General features: G+C 39.1%; 1 protein-coding gene across 5 annotated transcripts in view; it reads right to left on the bottom strand.

Moving 5' to 3' along the window:
* The window catches only part of SPAST (spastin), a 38,532-nt gene extending 21,312 nt beyond the window's left edge, over positions 1-17,220 (bottom strand). Inside the window, exons 1-4 of one of the 5 annotated variants that reach the window (XM_064414733.1) lie at positions 16,585-17,220; positions 12,507-12,593; positions 11,181-11,264; positions 5,623-5,718 (exon numbers count right to left, since the gene is read on the bottom strand). In XM_064414733.1, the coding sequence (XP_064270803.1) occupies positions 5,623-5,718; positions 11,181-11,264; positions 12,507-12,593; positions 16,585-16,990 (673 nt within the window). In that variant the 5' untranslated portion in view covers positions 16,991-17,220. The remainder of the gene's footprint in view (positions 1-5,622; positions 5,719-11,180; positions 11,265-12,506; positions 12,594-16,584) is intronic. The other 4 variants (XM_064414734.1, XM_064414735.1, XM_064414736.1 and 1 more) reach the window with 4 other exon arrangements.
* Positions 17,221-17,816: the final 596 nt, after the last annotated feature.

Genomic DNA, 17,816 nt, shown 5'->3' with positions numbered 1-17,816 from the left:
TGAACCCTAGTTAGCCATCTTAGAAAAGCCAGAGATAACTTAGTCCCATTATCAAGGGAAGAACACCATCTGTTCCTTATGATGCAAGGTCTTCTGCTGTCTTATTTCTCAGGAATTCTTAAAAATAATCATTACAATAACCCCCAAATTTCAAGCCTTCAGATTCTGAGTATTGATTCTTTAAGTGATGTTAGCAGGCTAGTTAATTGGATGCCAGTTAACATTATCTAACACCTTCCACACAGAATGCATTTTAATCTGGAAAAATTACAGTAGTAGTTATACTTGCAAGTGATTGTCAGGTGTTTTTTCTTTCAACTTGCTTTCATTTTAGGAATCTCAAGGTGTAAGTAAATTCTGAATGGACAACTCTATGCAGCTCACCTTCCTACATTAAAAATTAAGTCTTAAAATATGTTTAAACATTACCAGACATTCCACTCACTCTACTTATTCACCTCCATGATGAAGCAAGAAAGTCTGAAATTAGGTGACAGATAAACTTGAAATATTGGCCACAGGCCATCAAACTACAGAAAGCCATTTTGGTCCAGAGTAAACAAAACAGCACTTGATGTCTACATTCTCTGTATGGGATACAGGATAAAATAAAATTCTTTGGCACAGAAATGACAAGTGTAAAACATCAAATCAGATAAAGAGGTAAGAAGGTGATACAGCAAGCAGGCAGGTTGGTCAGGCTGGTTAACAATTAGAGCATAGCTTTAGATTAGGGTGTTTTTTGTGGTGGGAATACACTACTGGATACTGTCTAGACACTACTGTTGTCGGCAATGGAAACCACAAACACTGTCTTATTGTATATCCTTTTAAAAGGATTAAGGAGTATTTTGATTAGGTAAGAGAAATAGGGCATCAGAAGTAAAGAAGCTCAAAATAGATTTCACCTACAAGTGTCTTCACTAGGATTGTAGCAACTTGCAACTCAATTTGACCTGCTAGTCTTAAAGAACAGGCCGAAGAATTCTGATTTTTAAGGAAAGTAGTGACTCTATGAAGAATTTTTAACTTATTGCAGTTCAATGAAAAATACTTTAAGTAGCAAGCCTTGTAATTTTAAATGTGCTGTTTAAAAAACTCAAAAAATACTTCAGTCAAACAGTAACATGGAAGGATCAATTAATTACTACTATGTTCTCAGCCTCTTTAAACATACTACCAGGACCTAATCTCTACACAGCCTGCAGGTATCCTTAATAACTAACTGAAAAAGTTTCTAAAGCCCTTCTTCAGTCAAAAATCCACCCCTTTTTAGAGTTACAGAAACTCTGCAGGGGTCACAATAAACACTACAGATGCATCAATATACAAGAAACAAGGCAACTTCACTAATATAATTAAGTATATTTACCATTTTCTTAAAAACAAATGAACAAATAAAAGCAAGAAAAACCACCAAAACTGGCTAATGACTAAACCACACACAGCTCCAGAGCTGGATACATTTATGTTGTAATTTCTGCACAGGAATTTCCAAGTCAAAAACTCTTTAAAATTAGGTATACTTAGTAACTTTCAAGTTCAAAAAGCAATATATGAATCTACTAAAACATCTAGCTACTCAGCACATTGACTGGTCTAATTTAATCAAAAGGTGGCACTCAGTTTGGTTGGGTTTTTTTTCAGTCTGCCTCAACCTCATTTGCACAGCTGGCTCGAAGTCAATATGGGAAGGCTTCAAAAACCTGAATTAGTTTTTCTCCATGTTCTTCACCCTAACATGCTGTTCAATTACCTCACTCTCCCAGAACCACTCCCACACACTGAGAACAATACACAGGTACTGCAATGTTGAGGGTCATAAAATTGGACAGGTAAGGAATAATTCAGGAAATTGGAAACCAAAGGGAGGAAAGAAGGGAAAAGAGACAAGGTTTAATACAAATTATTATTTACTCTAACTGCACCTCCAGGACTCAAGACCCATAAGTTTACATGTTTTGTTATCAATCCTGATGGGTAGCACATAAAGAATCACTGATTAATAGCTTCTGTAGTTGTTTGTAGAATGTCAATTCCAAAGGGAAGCTTCATTTATATACAAATTTTCACTGAAGTAACAAAAATGTTATCAAATCATTCAGAATTACAGTTTATCTAAAGCTTATCTATTTCTAAAGCATGAGGTGTTTAGGTGTACATCATAGGTCAGACAGCTCCTACTGTTCCATTATGCAAAATACGCATTTTGCTATAACAAATGCAAAATCCCCCAAACACATTTCTTACCCATTTTTATTTGTTATCTACTCAAAGTCTGGGAATACACAGCAAGCAACTTTAATGCCTTCACAATATCGCCAGCAGCCTTTCGCCAAAGGTTTCACTGTTCTGTACAAAACAATAAGGAAGTACCTAAAACATGTTCTAATCATAAAGAGACACCATGGAATTTTTTCAAGTGTATTTGAATCAATGAACAGTTCAACTGTCTACTTCATACACACTTATAGAATAGCAATAGATGCTTAATCAGTTTGATCTTACTGTCTAATTCTGGACAGAATAATTTACTTCATAGCTCCAGGCTAACACCACTGGATTACACAGACATAATAGCTGTCTGGTCCTGAAAGCATCCCTGCAATTTTAATCCAAATACACACACAACACAAATTACAAACAAGCAAGTAGCAAAATTTTGTCTGAAGTTTTCTATTGGTTAAATTGTGATAAGATGTAGACACAGGTGCCCAATTTCAGACTCCCTTAGAGAAATATTAGAAGTTATTCTATAACATAGATACTTATTATAATAAACTGATTTTAAAGATAAAGTACAAATAAGTTTTAACAAATCTAAGAGAAGCTTGATTAAATACCTGGAAATGCAAAAACAATCTTAAAATTATGCAAGTGTAGCTCATTTATTTAATATAACAATATCCTTTATATTTCTAAAAAGCAAACCCATTATTTTTTTTTTCTGCACTTAAACCAAATTAAAGCACATGTCAATAAACAAGCTTCTACTAGTCTCTAATGTCTTAAGCATCCAAAAGAAAGTTTAAATTCAAATTAACAGCAGCAATTCCAGTACTGCAGAACAATTTCCAGCCTTCAATTGTGACATCTTAAAAATCATCAGGGAATATTCCTCAGAAATTCTCTACATAAGCCTATTGAGAAGTAAAATGAAGGGATTAAAACAAGTTATTTTACACGGTCTGTGGACACCAAGTTGGTAGAAAAATCCACCAGTCTAAAATTATCTGTAACTTTATGTATGTTGTTTCATTGAAAAAAACCAACAAAACCAAAAAACTTTAAATTGCTGCTTTAAACTTGCAGCAATTGCAAGACTGATCATTATTCAGGATCAGCATTCACAACAGCCCCCAAAATCACAATTCTTCAAGAATTCAATTCAGATTTTTCAAACAGGTAGATTCAAGTAATAAAGCTACTTAACAGAAAGCTCCAGCAGCTAAGAAGGACGTGATGCATGTTTTCAATGGTAGCACAGCTACACAAACCAGGAATTACAGCTGTTCTCCTTTCTGAACTGACAGACCCACATCAAAGATCTGCTTTTGTCAAATTATGCTGTTAAAAACAATCTTATTGCTACTTGTTCTTTCACTCGGGGAACTCCTTTGAAAACTTCAGTATTAAAAATAGAACTTCTGCACCATGACAAATATTGCCAGTATATGCCTACTATAAATGTCAAGCCAGCAACTCCTTCCAAGTGAAAACTGAGATAGAATACAAGCTAGCTGCACAGTATTCATGCTGAGGTAACAGAAATGTAATGCTGTCTCTGGCCATCCATCAAGCTGGGATTTACACATGAAATGGTATACACGGGAATTACTGTAATGCTCTAAGTATTGTATGACTAGTAAATGAGTTCATAAAACTCAAACTCTGCCTTTGGCAAGATTGCCATAATCTCCTTCCCTAGCCTGTGTTAAAAAAAGAGAAAACTACAATCCACAATGCAAAGGAAAACAAGCACATTTCAGGGGGGAAAATACAGGTAAATTGTTTTACATCTAATTTAAGACTGCTATGAGAAGAAGAATTATGAATAGTAAATTAATATTATTTCCAAGTAAAGGCGAGATCAAGGCTACTTGTTATTACTTTTAAGACACAGCCCTCTGCAACTGAAGGGCAGATGATACTACTGCTATGAGGTCTTGAAAAACCTCAGTATAAATTTGGAAGATAAATTTCAAGAAAAATCTCTACCTATTCATTTAAGTTTGGAAACCGCTAAGGCTGAAGACAGGGATAGGTAGTCATTTGTGTTAGAATCAAGTAAATTGGGCAGGAAGGCTGACACAAATAGCATCTTGATAAAACGAAGAATCTCAAATCAGTAACACTGTGAAAATACAAAAATGTGCAACACAGCTGTGAGAATAGAATCTTACACAAAATTACAAAGCAAAAACCTCTGTAAAGACTTTGGCCTTTAAAGGCAAATGAAAGAAAGCAATGTAATTTTAGACCAAATGATGGGCAAAAAGACACTTGATGTTAAAACTAAGAATGAACATGATCATGTTTCATACTTTATAAAATCCTGAACTTTTAAAAAGCCTAACCTGATTAGTCAACAGGGTAGGCAACACTTTCCACACATAGAAAAATAAGGTTATGCCAGAGCCCTGTGGCTCAATGCCTCTGAAATACCTCTACCTCCTCAGGTAGAGACAACAGTCCTCCTATCTGAAGTAGCCTGCAAACTGATTTTGTAGTTTTCTAAGAAACTCTGTCATCTACTTTGTGGTTTTAAATTATTAGATCTGTCCATATGAAAATACTGTTTTACATGTATAAAGGAAGAATAACAGCAAGATGATTAGCAGACTGAAACATAACCATCTATTTACATTGCTTTTAAGAAAAAAATTTATTACTAGTATGTTCTTACAAAAAACCACTCCCTCACCCCAGAAAGACAGAAAAAGCAAGGACAAGAGCATAGACACTAACCATTTAAGAAATCCAGATGCCTACCAATAGCCTGACTTTCATGATACTGTATCAGGGATCCCTCAGCTGGACTTCCACAACTTTACACCTTGTTTATGTACAAAAAAAGTTCATTTCTGCTATATTAACAGTTTGGTTCAGTCTTCTGGGAAAGGATTAAAACAACATTCTTTGACAAAATGCAAGAGCTCCTGTCATTTTCCCCTCATTTTAATTGCATATCACTTTATTGATGTAAAAACCCCCAGAATTCTAAAGTTGCTTAATGCATACTTACAATATAATAAAGGAAGAGCTAATTAATGTAGGCACAATATATAACCTTTATATCCAACACTGACACTTTCTAAAACAGGTTTAATGTAACTCCTTGAAGAATATTACATGAGCAATAATTTCTAAAATGTTGCCTTAATAAATAGATTTGAATTCTAGGACAGTCATTGTAAGAGAAACCTGAATACTACAAAATAAAACAGTGTTGTCAAACCATGGAAAGTATGGAATGTATTTTATACAAAGCCTTTAAAAACAGAAATATAAATTTATTTTAAAGCTGGTGGGGCCAGAAAATAGCATTGCATTATTTCGCCTTGTAATACACCAGGAAGTGAGAGACATCCCCTCAATAGGTGCTGGTAAAACCAAACCCACCTGACTGGAGATGTCCATTGCGGCATGCCAGGTTAGTACTGTCATTATAGACCTCCATTTGCGGCTTGGAAATTTGCAAAACTGCCTGCAGCTTCTCTACACAGTAGAACAGAGGGGGAGGGAGGAAAAAGGACAAAATAAACAAACAAAAACCAAAAATGAACCAAGAAAATTTATGTATGTTGAACACAGAAATGCCAAGTTTGGCTTTGTTACAGTTAAAGATAAAAGGAATATTTCTATCTACTCTACACATTCAGCAAATATGTAAGAAAATTCTGTTAGTATAAGCATGACTGAAAACAGCTTTAAAACTCACCCTCTATGGCTGAGTTAATTACAATAATCTTTCCAGTCTGGTGATTGCAGTTACTTCAAAAACCATGTTCAGGATTAATTCAATTTAATTTAATTAATATTCATGTTGATAACACATTTCTGAATGTCCTTCTCAAGGTGTTACTTTTGACCAGGTGCAAAGAGTCCTCACTTCTCTGCACAATAAATATTCCACTTAAGTAGTAACAGCTAGTCAACAACATTTTACAGAAACCTTCAAACTTCAAGCAGAACACCATACACATATTACCACGATGTCATTTGACACCTCTGTTTAGATATTTAATTGCCTTGAAATTAAGTCAATAAAGTTGTCATGCAATTTGTGTTCTTTAGGAAGACTAACTTCAGAACACCTGAATACAGTATTTATAAAGCAAAAGGAGAAAGAAATTAACTCTGATAAGTAATGAAAAACAGCCAAACCATAAGTCAAAGAGGCATAAGGCTGCAAATACAAAAGAAAAGTTAACCTGTTCCCTGTAGCCTAACTACCACATCTGCTTTTCCCACTGCAGTTAAAAACCTCTAAGCCATACTTCTGGAGCCCTTTACTACCTCTCCCACCTTTATTTCACACACACTCCTCTAGTTTTAAAAACCAATCATGGTCTGCAAGGATGTAAGGCATACACTGTCAAGCTCTCTCATTCCCTCCTGCTTTTCTTCCCTCTTTTGCTCCCCCCACAAGAGATAACACTACCAAGAAACTGCAAGAAAAGAGATGCCAAGTAGAAAAGCAATGTTCTCTGGTACTATGAAAGCATATATTGCAAAAGCAGACAAATTCTACTGAAAATGTACACAATTAAGATCATAAATAATCTGGCTGGAGGAAGAAGTGCCATTCAGAGCCTGCAGATGGTACAACCAACAAGAACGAGCACTTTCTTCCTCAGGCTTCTTTACCTGTTACAGATCTTTCTGCTTTGTTCCTTTCTTCTTCCTGCTCCTCATCACTCACTGCTTAGCTTTCCTGAATAGTATCCTTACACCTCATAGTTAAAGTGATGGTTTAACAACATTTATGTTGAACAAGATGTATTTTAGAATGAAAACTTAGTAGTTACAGGCATTTATGAAAAGCTAAAGCTCAAGATTAGTGTAGGTACACAAAGTTTACTTCATTCTAAATTGAAAGCTTTGAAGAGTCAAGAGTAAAACAAAAAATGTCAGTCACACAAGAACAGCCTGCGAACAACCACAAGCTCTGCAACTTACAAGAAGTTACCCTTGTAAGCTTTCCTCTCCAGGAGGGTAAGGAAAAATCCTTTTAGTAAGAATGACTGCAGACAGTGCACTACTTTAGGGGACACAGCGCTACCAAACGAGGCAGCAGAATGGTCTGCTCCCTGCCCAGTGCATGCCACCCAAATGAAAAGAACATACAGAAAGCTCAGGAAACAAAATTACCATTAATAGACTTTGAAGATATTAGATAATCAGCTGAGTTTTGGGGAACATTTCTGAGCTTAATAAAAAAAAACTTTCTAGTGAGTGACCGTAATAACATCAATTCACTCCTGCAGGAATTCAGGAAATGCTACTACTTGCTTCAATGCTACAATCTGACACTGGGGTTCCACTACAATTATCAATGCTTAGCTAGTTCCACAAATTCAGGAATTCCAGAACTCCAACCACAGAAAAAAATGTAATCCAACTGTTGTCCAGTTTCAATTCAGAGTCCTCTTACCACATTATCTATAAACATTTCATTTTAGTATTGCACATAAAAGTTCAAAAGGCAAATATATCACCTTTCTTTAGGGACAGTATACCTGTAGGTTCCTCTGGAAAAACAAAAGTAAATTGAGCTTTTAAATATTAATCCAGGGAATTATAGGATACCATCATCTTCCATTTAAATACTTTCTCCCTATTTTTCCAGACACTGACAGAAAGTTCACAGATTCTCATTCATTATTTCATCTTCATGACACAATGCTGACATAAACCTACCAAACAAAGAGCACTGCCTTATTTAGGCAATACTAGAGCTTGAGTTCAAGGAAACTAATTTCTACTTAAAAATGCTACCCTGTAACATAAGCATGAAGCAAAAAGCACCATCTCCTCCAAGAAAGTGAAATATTCCAAAAGGTGTCCATTGAATACTGTATCTACACAGGCACAACAGAGGAACATTAATACCCTTCAAAGAGGATACTGATGACAGATATTTCAATTATGTGTCACATACACTCTTCAACCAAAATACTGAAGCTACACTAAATACACAGGAAGGCACTTGTGACAGAAATCTGTGTCCTTACAGAAAATCTCTCTGAAATGAGAGAGCACAGACTGGTAAAACACATAAATAGCATTAGAATTGAATAGTGTTGCACTGGCCATTACAGCCATCTATCTTTAGGAACAACAGGCTGCCAAGTTCTGTCGATCAACTGTAGAAAACAAATACCCCCCTGTCATTCTAAATACATCAAATTTAATGACTCTAACATGGGTGATCAGTCATCCAGGAGAGACCAGGTGTGTGAAGACCATCAAAGCAACATTTAACCACCCAGCTAACACACCCTAAACCATGCAAAAAATGGGGGGCCATCAAATCAAATGGAAGAATTTTCAAGTCCCCTGACAGCCAGCACAACCCAATATTGTCAATGGACTGTCAAAACCATCAATTCCCTTTGAGGTGACCTGAAACACGCTACCAGTCACTTCAGCTTTCAGACTGTGTCACAGGACAGCTTTAAACGGAGTAAGATACATAATTTAGACTCAGGATGAAAACAAGGCTCAAAGTAGAAAACCCATCATCCACAGTGGGTAGCTCCATCATCTTCCAACACTGAAAGGCATCAGTGGTGTGATGACTCAGTGGTAACACATGGGTGTGATCAGACATCACATGCTCACCACAGTGTCAAACACCCCCATCAGTGGGGTCATGCAACTTAAAGTTACACTGATGCACCAACACTTCAAACAAACAAACAAACAAACAAAAAAACCCCAACCAACACCCAACGAAAAAACCAACAACACTGAGCTCTTTCAAGGGACAGTTATAATCAGCATGACTCAATTTTCATTTTCTATGTACTACCAATGTAACCTGCTTGACTGGATGGCATTTGAGTTAGGCAGTCTGCAATCACATCTCCCTCTAGCAAGCAGGATGAAATAGTTGGCATTATTGTCTGGTTTGCTTTATCCCTTCAGCTAATGTAATAAAGGACTTGCCTATTCTGACTTAAGAAAGGGAGAAATTCCACAAAGCAGAAAACGCTCTTATGAGTTCAATTCCTAGGAAAAAACACTTCATTAAACTGTAACAGCTTCAAGAGCCTCATGCTTAATTCAATTACAAAAGGATATTTACACCACTCAAAAACTTCCACGTATCTGTTACTATAAGTAAGAGGCTAAAAGTGTATTTAAAATGGCACATGGAATTCAACTCTAGATTACCTTAAATTTCCACAAAATCCATGTAAAATGACAGACAAAAATAATAAGAAAATATGCTCTCAATACTTCAAAGTTTGTTAGATGGCATACAATATTACTCAAATAGAACCCTAATGATCAAACTTGTAGGGATTTAAAACAACTGATATATCCCTCCAAACCACATATTTTGCCTTCCTAAAGGGCACATGACTTCATTTGCTCCTTTTTATCCAAATTTCCCTTTTCGGTACATTGTATGAAGCACGTCCTCAGCAAAAATTAACAAGAACCTACGCAATCCAAAGCGTTAAACTGATCATTCAAAAATAAAAATAAAAATTATTTTGCATCAACTAATGTAATAAACACTCTTCTATCTGTTTACCTTTCAATCTGCACTCTGAAGTAAACAAATGGCATGTGATCACACATTCAGGTAGTAGAGATGAATATACTTCAGGGATTTTTGTGAATCTTACTTTTTGTTCCTTTTCTATCAGATCACAGCAAGTAAGCAACTTATCAACACTGCAAGCACTACTAAAGTAATACAAGCAAGGATGAAGCACTACCCACAAAACACTTCAATTTCACTGTTACTTCAAGCCATACCTTACCCAAGATTGTTACATGTAATCACTTTCACTCTATTGTTCCCTAGTATTTCACGCTACCTCTAGAAGTCTGCCTTTAACCCTTTTAAGTGAAAAACATCTTTTCTCCATATACTAAAACTGTATGAAGAAACACCCACATTAAAGCATAGAAGACAGATGCCTCTTTCACTTCCTAACCCCTTCAATTTTTTTCAAAAAATACTAAAGGCATTAGGAACTAAAGGGAAACAAACGGGCTCACTTCCTGGAGCCTGTCACAACTTCCCTGTCAATGATCAGTGAGGACCACAGAACCACGAAGTGTAAGAGGAGAAAAGAACCCCAATTTTCCCATCTGCTCTATATGCTCCTAGAAGAACGAGTTAGTACAACTCCACACAGGAGTGGGTAAGATTAATGATATGCAAGTTAAAATCAAGTACATTTGTTAGTGTACCCATAAAGAGCAATTAAAAAAATCCCTTATTTTACTTTTACTGACTGAACTGAACATTTTCAAAGATTTAAATTTAGAAGATGCACTACACAGTGATCTGTTGTTTGATGGGAGGGTTTTTACTCTGTTAAGAACTTATATACAACACTTAATTTTAATAAAGCTAAAGTTACACAACACTATACTTGGAAAATATGACCGTACCTTCTAATTTTAAAGAAGAACACTACTAGAAAAGAATCAAGAAAATTAGAATTTCACAACCTTATGGTCTACATGATGTTAAATAATTATTATTATCATCATTATTATTATTTATCAATAATAAGGAAAATTGTTAATACAAGTGACAGCAAAATCAACAGAATATGAAGTAGTTACACTTACAAGAAGCACACTTGGCACTCATGCTCAGCAATATATCATAAATTTCACTACAGTACTAACAGAAAACTCTGAACAAACTACATCAGGAGTTAATCAAGACTTCCTCATTTTATGACTCAAGTGTGCTATGATATAAAGACTTCTCAGTTACTTTTATACCTGAAAGTGGGTCATGAAATTCCATTTTCAAAATCCATCAACAGCACTTACTCCCAAATGAAAATTAAACTAAAGAGACCCTACAAAGATAATGACTCCTTCACTTTAAAAATCAAAGTAATATTTTAGAAGAATACATTAAATGAAGTTGTGCAAATAATTATAAACTTTCCAAAGTCATGAATTGTAACTGGTACCTAAAAGCTGCAACCGATCCTTGGCCATTGCCAAATTTGTCATCATTTTAGATTGGAGACGTCGAGCCCGTTCACACTGATCACCTTACAAAGAAAAATCCATGTTAAAACACAATTTGGTAAATTAAGTGCTAAAATACTAATACCCAGCCTTCCCTCCTCCTCCTCCCACCCCTTATCTATCCCCTCCATTATGGAACTTCATTACAAAACTAGTGAAAAAAAAACTCTAAAGCTTCCTATTTAATCGAGATGTTAAAGTTAGTTAACACTCTCTGCTTTACAACAGTGCTTACAGAGAGATGGGAACCCAAACACTGCTTTGCATATTGTCTAACATTGTCTAATATTTCATGCTGACCTAACATGTCCCTTGTCTCTGCATTTCTCTGAACAGAAATAAAAAAAATGATTTTTTTAAAAGCTTGAAAAGTGACTGAGAGGCAAGTACAATTTGAAGGAATTGATTTTGGAAAAATGAACATATTTAAATTCAGTTGACTGTGTCCCTTTACATTTCAAAACACACAGAATTAGACATTAACACTTTCTAAGAAATACTGCCTGTTCAAGTCAAGCTTTTTTTTTTTAAACTGTGCAATTTATACAGGTTATATCAAATGCCACTGGTATTGCCCCCTAAGTAAGATCACCACATACTTCTGAACACAAGTAAGGGAATAAATACAAGTCTGCAAAAACACTTACAGGTTTAGGTTTGGGCAGGTGATTTGGGTTATCATTATTATATTACTCTGAGGACAGAAATTTTCAGCCAGTCCTTCACTACATCTGTATTTCTATGGTACATACCTACTTCTACACTAAAGGTTAAAATGTTTCCCCATAGAGAGATGGCATTCTTCCTTTGTTGGAAATGTTCAGTTATTTTAGCCTAAGTAATTCAGAAACACAATGTCAGGCCATTCCAAATTAGAGGTTTCTTTCTACATTATACTGAAGGGAATATAAAATTCTGCATAAGTGAGAACATGAACTGTCAACTTCAGAAAATCAAATCAAAACTCAGTATTTTGGCACTCCCATTATATAAGAAATCACATGTTTTACTTAACAGTAACATGAACTCCTTATGATTTTGCAGAATCTGAAAATATTTGGAGCAAGATTTGCATGTGGTATAGACCAGAATATTAAAGGTGGAACAGAGAAAAGTGCTCACCTATAGCTAAAACAGGAATAAGAAAGATCCTTATGAAGTACAGCAGGCTGCTCCTAGCCCCTACCATATTTAGTAATATTGATTTCTCACTTCAAAAAAGCCATAAACCAAAATCAGTTCCACAAAACTCAAAACTGGCTTACCTTGACCAATTACTAAGACAGCTATTCCTTTTTCCAGTTCTTCAATTCCTTTCTTATACCATTCAACAGCTTGTTCCTTTTGTCCTGCTTAAAAAGGAAGTGAGCCCATTATTTTCTTGAACGAATTAAAGCTTAGGAATGGTTCTACATAATACTGCATAAAACAAGTAAGAGAGAGGAAGAGATATTTTAACAAAATCCCGTGATTTAAAGGAAGTCTTAAAGGGACACTGTCAACTTCATAGCTATTTAAATATCAAATAAGCTTTTCTATTAAAAACAGGTACTACACCAGCCTCAAATCACTTTTGCCTGTTATAAGAGTAATTCATCTGACTTAAAGAAATAATCCCCCCTCTCCTGCCCCAAAAAAAAGATTAAAAAGCTCACCTACACATATTCACTCCCAACAGAAATGGTGAAATTAACAGTTTTTACTTCTGAAACCCAACATAAGCAGTGAAATTAACAGTTTTTACTTCTGGAACATCAACTAGAGATCTGCCTCTTCATCCTCCAGTGACAGCCAATAATAACACTAATAATAGCCAAAATAACAATAGAAGCACAGAAACTCAAGAAGAAAAGCAACAAGTCTAAGACACTACACCAGAGAGATGACAGACACTTCTCCTCTGGTTACCTTTTGTGCAGTGCAGCTCATTTGTCATGAGGGCATTTCTTAGTTTAAGCTATTATGAAACTGCTGTATTACAGGTGTGTGTCAACTTCCACATGAAGCAGAACACAGCAGAGTCAGAGCTCGCCTCTGTACCAACCACGTCCATCCTGAGTGGATTTTACAGCAAATACAGCCATGAACATGCCTGTACCTGACCTAAGCCATGTGACACCATGACTGCAAGTCAACCACTGAAGACCAATCTACTTCATAAAGCTCCCTTTCCATAAATACTCTGCATTAAAAACGAACATGCCTGTACATGGAAAAACACTTTTGCAACATAATTATATCACACTAAGCATGCATTTCCTCAGAGGAATATAACAGATTAGGTATTAGAACATAAAACCTGATCAGCATTAACAAACTATTAGTGGTAGAAAAAACGAAAAATGCCTACAATGAAACTTCAGGTATCATTACCCTAGTTTCAGATGACAATGTTTCACAAAACTATTCCTAACTGCCAGTGGTTGTGTGCTTAAACACTCAAATCTTTTGAATTTTTTGATAACTTCAGTTACAAACCTATCTTCTAGCAAATTTCAGTATTAGTAAAAATATTGCAATACATTTCTAGAATCCTCTTCAGGGTTTTCTCTTGCTCCTCTTCAGATTAAAAAAAAAATCTCTTATTAATAACATTTGGCAAGTTCCTCAGTGCAGATAATTTCATGCTTTGCTCTTCTTACCACCACAAAGCACAAAAGCACCTGCCTATAGTCATGAATACCTTGGGAGCTATATCATTACTGTCCTTTCTTTACCAGCCTCATATATCCTGACTGTTAAGGACAAAGCTACATAAATTACATCACCCAAGGTGACTGACTTCAATCCTCTCTTTAGACTTTTTCTTTAAGCTTCTTCTCTCCACCACCCACAGAAACAGTTTTGACTGCAGTGTAAACCGCAAATCTAATACTGATTATAGCTAAATAAAATCCTGATTTGAGATGATTCCACCCACCTCTGCTAACAAAGCCTGAATGGCTTTGTTATTCTTAGGGGCAGCTGCAAACATGCCAAGGTCATCATTAAAATTTCACTTCCAGCTTTTAACTGGAGAAAGTTTCCAAAGCACAATACCACACCAAGCTATTTGCAAAGGTTGTGCTCCAACTCCACACAGAATGGTTGACTAGTTCTCAGGGATTATGACATTAAAAATAAAATAAATGTCACAGTCCTTGGAAGTTGCTGACTTGCTGTATTGGCTCTGGCAGAATGGAGCTCATTTTCCTTAAACAGCCCCAATGGCACTGTGTTTTGGATTTGTGACCAAAACAGTTGATAACACAGAAATGTTTTGAGTATTGCTGAACAGCACAGCCTCAAGGTTTTCTTTTTCCCACACAGATCCCCAGTGAGTAGGCTGAGGGTGAACAGGGAGCTGGAAGAGGACACTAGCAGGATGACTGACCCAAACTGGCCAATGAAATATTCTGCATCATACAATATAATGCTCATCAATAAAAACCTGGGGAGATGAATAACTGAATGGGGGCTGTCTTCAAAGGCAATCATGGCTTGGAAAGATGTCTCAATTTTTTTTTCCCCCTCACTTTTGCTCCTCCTATGCTCTCCCCTGTCCCATTGAGAAGAGTAAACAAGAAGCTGTGTGGAGGATGCTTAACTGCTTGCAGGGGTCAACACACCACATGCACCTTCCTAAGAAAAGATATTAAGCTTAATTGTGAAAATACCAAAATAACAATAACTGCCCCACTAATTCAGAAGCATAAAAAATTACCAGAAGTGCTATCAAAATTACTGAAGTATGCATAGCTCCCACAACAGCAAAAATGCCACTTAACTAACAGGCTATTAGACAATTCAGAAATTCCAACCATTTCACATACTATGTCTAGCATATGGTTTTCTCTTTGAAGATATAAAAAGCTTGTTTACAGATCAAAAAAATTTCAAAGAATAGACAAATATTCTGCCAAAATTAAATAAGCAAGTAACAAATCTAGGTATTAAAAGGAGTTATTTCTTAGTGAAATGTTGCAGGGCTGTAACAGTTGTGCAACTGCTCATATTAGCAACAAAGACTATCCTACTAAATGTATGGCCTGTGCAGCTAATTGATGTATGATCACCCTAAAGATACTGACAGAGCAAGTCCATCATTAAAATTCATATTTAAGGGCTTACCCTCCAAACCACCAACAGTTAAAGGTCACAGCAGTGGAAGAGGTGCCTGATAAGGTAAGACTTTGCTACTCCTCACAGAGCAATCATCAACACCACCAAAGCTGTCAGCTACCTCACCTTCTTTCATGCTTTGTTCCTATGACCCTCAGTGCTCTCTCGCTGTACATCTGTGCTGAACTAACCTTGCTGCACATGGTGCAGGTTTTTTTCCTCTCCCAGAGCGAACCACTGCCACTCCCAAACTGTCAACGCAAAGGAGGACACATCCCATGCTTTTGTGGTGCTGTCAGCATGCAGCTTCTGTTGAAGTCCTACTGCTATATTTTTAATCTCCTCCTCTAGGATAGCAGTTTCATTAAAGCGCAACTGAAAGTTTAGAATAAAGCATTCTGACTTTTCCTGAGAATTTTAAACACCATCACAGCATGCCCCCAAGGCCTACCGTTTGCATGCTGACAGAATCATGCTGCTGCATTTAGAATAAATGACTAAATTTAATTCAGTATCAACTATTTTGTTTGGCTGGGGTTTTTTTAATGCCCTACAAAAAAAAAAATCCTCACTCCTCTGTTTTATTTAATTGAACCCTAAATGCTCTCCTTAAGGTCTCCTCATCACACAGTGGTAGGTTTTTAGGTTTTTTAAGAGTATGCATGTCAAACAATTTAAGAAAAACATTTTTTAAGAAACTACCAAAATACTTAAAGCAAGTATTTATTTCCTTAAAAGTCACACCACTCCAAATGGGCATTCTGAGGGCCAAGGAACCTGCAGCCTCGCTTGAGCACTCACATCATTTGGCAGGCAGTGCAGTACAGGATGCATCCTTATTATTGTCCTTGGTGCTTTTGTTGTCCAGCTGGCTTGGTGAAGGCTACTTACAGTCACACACCCGCCAGCAATTTTTAACCGCCTCACCCAGACCCCCGCGGCAAAAATTCAGTTTTTGGGGAGAAATACTAGCACTTGTCTTGCAAGGGGAACGAGCCGGGCGCAGCTTTGTGATCCGACCCGCACCTGCGGGCTGCGGCAGGGACGGACCCGGCCGGGGCCCGAAGCAGGGCCGCGGCATGCGGGCACAGCACGGCTCAACCCGCGCACACAGCGTCCGCAGCCCCCGCATTTCTCTCCCAAGCGGGTTTTGTTTGCCCTTAGCTGGAAGCGGTTCCACGGCGCAGGGCCTTCCCGGCCTCCCCCCGCACCCCGGGGCGGCCGCGGGCGCTCCCTCCCTACCTGTCTCGTCCTCGTCGATGCGCAGAGCCATGGAGATGCACTCGAAGGCCCGCTTGTGGCACGCCCGCACCGTCTCGGGCGCCCCGCCGGGCTCGGGCGCGTCGCCGGCCCCGGCCCTGCTGCCCTTGGCGGCCATGAGGGCGCCGCGGGAGAGGCGCTCGCAGAGCCAGGCGAAGAGCAGCCCGAGCTGGAAGGCGACGAAGCGGAGCAGGGCGAAGGCGGCGAAGAGCGGGTACGAGAAGTAGTACAGGTTCCGCTTGTGCGGGGACGCCGCCGCCGCCGCCCCCGCCGGCGGCACGGGGGGCGCCGGCCCGGGCGGCGAGGAGGGAGAGGGGCCGGCGGTCGGAGGCGCGGAACTGGAGCCGGCTGAGCCCTTCTTCTTCCCTCGGCCGCCCGGAGAATTCATTCACCGCCGTCGCCATAACCCGCTGCCAGGGACTGACAACAACCGGCCATGGCGATGGCGGCGGCGGCGACGCCCCTTTCGGCCGGCCCAGGGGGAGGGACGGAGGGCGGGATGCGGGCGGCCCCGGCCCGGAGCGCTGGCACCGCCCCCGCCGCCGCGGGAGGAGAGGGGATGGCACCCACAGCGGCCGGCCTGCCCCGCTCCACGGCCCCAGGGACGCGCTCTCGGGCACGGGAAAGCACGGAACCACAGAATCAGTGTGGTCGGGAAAGGCCTCTGAGGCCATCGAGTCTAGCCTTGGACTGATTTGAAACTGGACCATAGCACTAAACACCGCGTCCGGACGGGCCTTGAACATGATCGGTGACTGTACCACCTCTTCGTGCAGTCCATTGCCGTGTTAAACAACCCTTTCTGGAAGAAATTCCTCCTAGTGTCCAACCTGGAGCACCGCTGGCGCAGCCTGAGGAAATGTGCCCTTGTCCGGTTGCCCGGGAGAAGAGGCGGGCTCCCAGCGGGCTCAGGCTCCTTTCGGGAGCTTGCCGGGAGCGCAGCCCCACAGTGGAAGCCGCAGCCTGGCCGGGGCTGCTCAGTGCCGGCCCCTCAGCCGCGCCGAGCGGACGGGCGATGAATAATTTAACAGGATTAATGATTCGGACTGGGGCTGTGAGCCGGCCCGCAGGCACAACGCAGCGCGGGCTCCTGGCGCCGCTCCCGCCTGGAGTGATTGCTAGTGGCACCCAGGCAGAGCCCGGGGAATTCCCTGGCACGGAGCAGCCAGTCCCCGGCCGTGTCCCTGCTCCCGCCGCCCCGGAGCTGCCCCCGG

Source organism: Passer domesticus, chromosome 3 (assembly GCF_036417665.1).
Source record: "Passer domesticus isolate bPasDom1 chromosome 3, bPasDom1.hap1, whole genome shotgun sequence".
Taxonomy (NCBI): domain Eukaryota; kingdom Metazoa; phylum Chordata; class Aves; order Passeriformes; family Passeridae; genus Passer; species Passer domesticus.
The sequence above is the reverse complement of the archived record's forward strand: the minus strand, read 5'-3'. Positions and strand labels throughout refer to the sequence as shown.